This window comes from Danio rerio, chromosome 22 (genome assembly GCF_052040795.2).
Source record: "Danio rerio strain M-AB ecotype USA chromosome 22, GRCz13ab, whole genome shotgun sequence".
Taxonomy (NCBI): Eukaryota; Metazoa; Chordata; class Actinopteri; order Cypriniformes; family Danionidae; genus Danio; species Danio rerio.
The window spans coordinates 5907501-5913544 of record NC_141042.1 but is presented as its reverse complement, the minus strand read 5'-3'; the positions used below and the strand labels follow the sequence as shown (position 1 = coordinate 5913544).

General features: G+C 40.9%; 1 protein-coding gene across 6 annotated transcripts in view; it reads left to right on the top strand.

Moving 5' to 3' along the window:
* Window positions 1–387: 387 nt before the first annotated feature.
* The window catches only part of LOC100538212 (uncharacterized), a 35509-nt gene continuing 29852 nt past the window's right edge, over window positions 388–6044 (top strand). For 3 of the 6 annotated variants that reach the window (XR_015521476.1, XM_087303425.1, XM_087303431.1), the window contains exons 1-3: window positions 394–762; window positions 2481–2819; window positions 2900–3187. Coding sequence is in view for 3 of the 6 variants with exons in the window: in XM_087303425.1 (XP_087159551.1) it covers window positions 723–762; window positions 2481–2819; window positions 2900–3187 (667 nt within the window). In the remaining 3 variants the exon portion in view is untranslated. Of the gene's footprint in view, window positions 763–2480; window positions 2820–2899; window positions 3188–6044 lie in introns of all 6 variants that reach the window. The other 3 variants (XR_015521475.1, XM_087303430.1, XR_015521474.1) reach the window with 2 other exon arrangements.

Sequence of the window (6044 nt, the reverse complement as noted above, 5' to 3'; positions counted from 1 at the left end):
AGAGCCCAAACTTTCAATGCCCGTACGCAATGCAGAGTTTAGGAGTTATAAAGAGCCTCATCAGACTTTTCCATCCAAACTCTCTCCAAGCTCTCCAGTTTGTAGTATTTGCATGTGTGACACACATATCTGTCCAGTCTTTCCCATATATTTGTTGGTCTAACACTTTCTAAGAAAAGTTTGAGCGATGTCTGCCCTCTAGTGGGAAATATACAGATTGTGCACTTTCTAATATAACGCGAATGGGAGGCTGTTCGTCTGAAAGTTCAATTTAATCAGCGTTTTGAACAAAATATGAACTTTTTATGACTTTTAAATGCTAATAAAAACTTGTCTTGTGATATTGATTTTGTCACGTGCTTATAAACACCTCGAATGACCCTTGCGGGGTGTGTGTGCGAGCGCAAACAAACACTTTTAAGAGCTTTTTTCCGGTGAGGGATTTTCTGAGGCTCCAGAGCGGTAATGTTCTTCCATGATAGGAAATTCCTTACTTCCCTATTCACTATAAGCAAAATTAGGAACAGAAACGCTACGGAGTGATTTTAAGTCAGTTTCAAATGTAACTAACTCAGACAAACTACCAAAGTGAAACTGTCAATAATATTAGCTTAGCACGTTCAAAAAGCAGTTTTAAGCAACGCACTGTACATCATCGAACAGTTTTAGAGCATCATAACTTGAAGGACAACCTTGACCTCTACAGTTTATCCTGCAGAAATATGCGGATGTTTCTCTTTTACTTTTCGTTACTCGTAAATGGTGAGTATTAAACGGCTTTCGGTTTTATTTTCACTTTACAAACTCGTCTGAAATCTCCAAAAATGATTTACAACAATGCTAATTAACATTTACGGGTTTTGTGGAGTTTAGGCGAAACTCGAAGAAAATGCATTGTTCATGAACCATGACATTTTTGGCTTTTTTGTTGTCTAATGAAAAGAAAACATCCAACATATGCATTTAACAGTGTTTTATGTATGCTGACATTTCAATAACAGTGCATGTTTTAAAGGCAGTCTTCTCAAAATGACAAAATGGGTTTATCCGGCACTTTACGGCAATTTATATACACAGGTCGAAAGTTTATGGTTAAGAGGATTTTTAAATGTTTTAAATAAAGCTTCTCCTGCTCACCAAGGCTGCACTTAACTCATCAAAAACACAGTAGGCCTACAAATTGTAAAACTGAAATGTTATTGCACTGTAGTAGTTTACAATTAAATTAAATTTATTCCAGTGATTTTAAAGATGAATTATTAGCTTTAGAGTCACATGGCCCTTCAGAAATCACTTCAATATTAATTAATATTATTATTATTATTATTATTACTACTAATGGTAATAGTAATAAAATCAACAATGACTGGATTATTAATGTCATTTGAAACTACATACAATAAGAAAGCAGTTATTTAAAATATTAATAAATATTTAACTATTTAGTTTTTTTTACATTTAATAAATGCTGCCTTGAGGAACAGAATTCATTCATTCATTCATTCATTTTCTTGTCGCCTTAGTCCCTTTATTAATCCAGGGTCGCCACATCGGAATGAACCGCCAACTTATCCAGCAAGTTTGTATGCAGCAGATGCCCTTCCAGCCGCAACCCATCTCTGGGAAACATTCATACACATTCACACACACACTCATACACTACAGACAATTTAGCCTACCCAATTCACCTGTACCACATGTCTTTGGACTGTGGGGAAAACCGGAGCACCCAGAGGAAACCCACGCAAACGCAGGGAGAACATGCAAACTCCACACAGAAACGCCAACTGAGCCGAGGCTCGAACCAGCGACCCAGCATCCTTCTTGCTGTGAGGCGACAGCACTACCTACTGCGCCACTGCTTCACCCAGGAACAAAAAAAATAAAAAAATAAAAAAAATAAAAATAAATAATGACCCCAGGCTTTTGACCTGTAGTGCATACAGTTGAATTCAGAATTATTAGCCCCCCTGTTTATTCCCCCCCCCCTCATTTTTCAGTTTAACGGAGAGATTTTGATCAACATTTCTGAACATAATAGTTTTAATAATTAATTTCTAATAACAGTAAATAATATTTGACTAATATATATATATATATATATATATATATATATATATATATATATATATATATATATATATATATATATATATATAAATGTTGGATTTGTATGTATTATATTGGACTGTATATTGGATTTGGAGCACAAACGGACAGAAAAATGTTTACTTTTTTTTAGTATGAAATGTTCACTGTAAAAAAATTTACCTTGTGAAGCAACAGACCACAGAACAAAACATATATGGCAACCGAATATGGACACACCAACTTTACATAAAATTAAGCAGAATAGAAAAGATGGCAGCAATTGAATTTGCCCCAACAATGGTGATATTTGAAAGTACCAAAAAAACAAACAAACAAAAAACAAGCCACAATTTGTTCAACCTTATTTTCTAAAAATCTCTGACCTGCAGGTGCTCTTGGTGTGATGCATAAAAGTCAGTCCGTGTCAGTAATGGAGGGAGATTCTGTCACTTTATACGCTGATCCTACAGAAATTCAGAAAGCTGATCTGATATTGTGGACGTTTGGACCTGACGGCACCCGAATAGTTCAGTTCAACAGAATGGATCATAAAATCTCACTATATAAAGAGATTCTTGATGGGAAATTCAGAGACAGACTGACGCTGGACAGTAAAACTGGATCTCTGACCATCACAAACACCAAAACAACAGACTCCGGACTTTACAAACTGGAGCTCATTGGTAAAAAAGACATCCCATCCATGAAGTTCAGCATTATTGTTTATGGTGAGCTGCTATTTAAGTGCGTTTGGCCTGATTTGACTGAATTGAGTATGGATTTATTCGATTTTTTCCTTTGTTTTCAGCTCATCTGCCTGTTCCTGTCCTCACCAGTTACTCTTCGCAATGTCTTTCATCGCATCACAGTTGTTTACTGCTGTGTTCAGTGGTGAATGTGAGCGCTGTGAGTCTCTCCTGGTACAAAGGAAACAGTGTATTGTCCAGCATCAATGTGTCTGATCTCAGCATCAGTCTCTCTCTACCTCTGGAGGTGGAATATCAGGATAAAAACACCTACAGCTGTGTGATCAACAACACCATCAGCAACCAGACCACACATCTGGACATCAACACTCTCTGCCAGCCATGTGAAGGTACAGCAGATCTCCATAGTTTATGTTCAGGGGTGAGTTCCAGAATGCATCTGCTAAACCATGTGATCTAGTTTGAGTAAACATAAAGATGCTAACTCGAGGAGTGTCGGTTTCCAAATAGTCCTCAGGAGTAAGTTAAAGGGCCATGAAAACCCCCGTTTCAGCAGGATGTTTTCACGTACACTGATCCACACGTGAGTTCAACAGCGCTCTCATAGAGAGAAAATGAAACAACACCTTCACATTATGAAAGCAACACTGGCGACCCGTATCTCCAAACAATTCTTATTCTTTTCCCACAACTTTTGGCAACACGACGTGTGTCGTATCTCTGCCGTCTGAACAGTTTCAGGTACAGTCTAATGCTGCATTCACACCAGACACGGAATGCACGTCAAGCGTGAGTGATTCACATGTTAAGTCAATGCAAACGCGTGAATAGACATCCTGCGGCGCGATACGCGCGAATGGCGAATTGAGCGTTTTGCACGTTTGTTGCACTTAACGAGCATTTTGCGCGAATCTCTCGAGTTCGAAAATCTGAACTTCAGCGGACATTCGCGCCGCGTTGACCAATCAGAAGCTTGCTCTTGTGTGGCCGTGATTGTGATGTAGAACCTGTTGATGGTGTCCCAGGGGAAATCCTCCAGGCGACAACAACAACAAGTCATCAAACTGGGCTTGGCTCAGTCAGAGGCACCGCTGAAAGGCTCCGTGATCCAGGTTCAGTTTCTGGAGGAGTTTATGAGCTCACAGAGCTGGATGCACCTCTGAAAGCATGCAGTGGACTCATACTGGCTAAACATATCGACACTATTTTTCAGCCTTCATAAAGTACATAAACACTGTTATTTTCTTCATAAAATCCATTTTAGCCATTTAACAACGAAGCTACAGTCAACGGGCAGACAGAAGCCCTGCCCATCACGTGAATCCGCGTCTGTTCTGAAGTTAATTTGACACGCGAATGAAGCGGATTTGACACGCGAATGAAGCGAGTAACCTCAAATGTTCACACAGCTATTTACGCGCGAATATCGCGATTTATCCGCGCGTTCCGCGTCTGGTGTGAAAACAGCCGTTCTACGTCACAATCAGGCCCCCACAAGAGCAAGCTTCTGATTGGTTAACATGGCGCGAATGTCCGCTGAAGTTCAGATTTTAGAACTTGAGAGATTCGCGCGAAACGCTCGTTAAGCGCGTCAAATGCGCAAAACGCTCAATTTGCCCCGCGCCATTCGCACAATACGCGTCATTCGCGCCACGCCATTCGCGCGTATCATGCCGCAGAATGTCTATTTGCGAGTTTGCATTGACTTAACATGTAAATCACTCGCGCTTGACGCGCGTTCCGCTTCTGGTGTGAACGCAGCATAAGAAAGCTAGCATGCACATTAAAGAAGTTGCAACGCATACATAATGGAGCGCGCTGATTGGTTTGAACCAAGCCTTACTCATGAATGAATGCAACACACTCAGAGACGTAATACAGGACACCTAGATACAGACGTCCAGTCTACACGCTGGAATACACACTAAGATCTCATGGCCTTGACGCAGCTTCAAAAATTCGTTTCAAACCAGAAGTACAAATTTGCTCGAAATAACGCAAAAACAACAAATTTGCACTTTTTAGTGAGATATATGTGTCCTAATAATGTTTTTAGCAGTGTGGGACACATATACGACTGTCAACAGCTCAAAAAATGTGTTTTTGTGTTTCGTGACCCTTTAAAGGGTCACTTCACCAAAAATTTAAAATCCTGTCAATAGCCTCTTTCACACTTACAGACCTTTCCGGAAAATTACCGACAATTTCCCGGAAAGGTCTGTATGTGTGAACAGGCCCTTTTTGAAAATACCGGTAAATTCGTTCTGGCTATTTTCCCGAAAGAGAAGTTGTAACATTACCGGTAATTTGCCGGAATGCTGCGCTGTTTGCGATTGCTGCTGGTGCTATTTCCATACCAGGTGGTGATACAGCCAGTCAGGATGCTCTCCACAGTGCAGGAGTAGAACGAGCGGAGGATGTGGGGGCTCATTCCAAACCTCCTGAGACGCTTGAGGAAGAAGAGGCGTTGTTGTGCCTTCCTCAGCACTGCGTCTGTGTGGGCAGTCCATGTCAAATCCTCAGCAATGTGGACTCCAAGAAACTTGAAAGTGCTGACTCTCTCCACTGGCGTCCCGTTGATGGTGTTTGGGGTGTGTTCACTCTTCTCCCTCCTGAAATCCATTACCATTATTTTGGAATGGATGTGTGAATGGTCTTTTCCGGAAAAATTCCGTAAGGTGTGAACAGCGCTTTTTTTATATTTACCGGTAAAGTCGTTTCGGATATTTACCGGTATCACTGTGTGAAAGAGGCTACTTACTCGCCCTATTCTAGTTCCAAACCTGTTAAGTTAAAATAAGATATTTTGAAAAATGTCGAGCTACACGGTGGCTCAGTGGTTAGCACTGTCGCCTCACATCAAGAAGGTGCTGGCTTGAGTCCCGGCTAGGCCAGTTGGCATTTCTGTGTGGAGTTTGCATGTTCTCCCAGTGTTGGTGTGGGTTTCCTCAGGGTGCTCCGGTTTACCCCACAGTCTAAACACATGCGCTATAGGTGAATTGAATAAACAACAATGTGTTTATAATGGACGTCAATGAGGCAAAACCAGCCACTAACAAACCGAAAGGTTAGTCAATTTGAACAGTACACTAAGGCTTAGGCTGTCCTACACACCGGGATGCTTTTCGCTTGCGTCTATCGTCAGCATTTTACAAGAAGTTTTTCCATATTCAAACCTTAGCCCTTTTCACTGGCGTCAAGCTGAAGAGTATGCAAAATCACTCCTTGATGTTAGATGGCGCTACA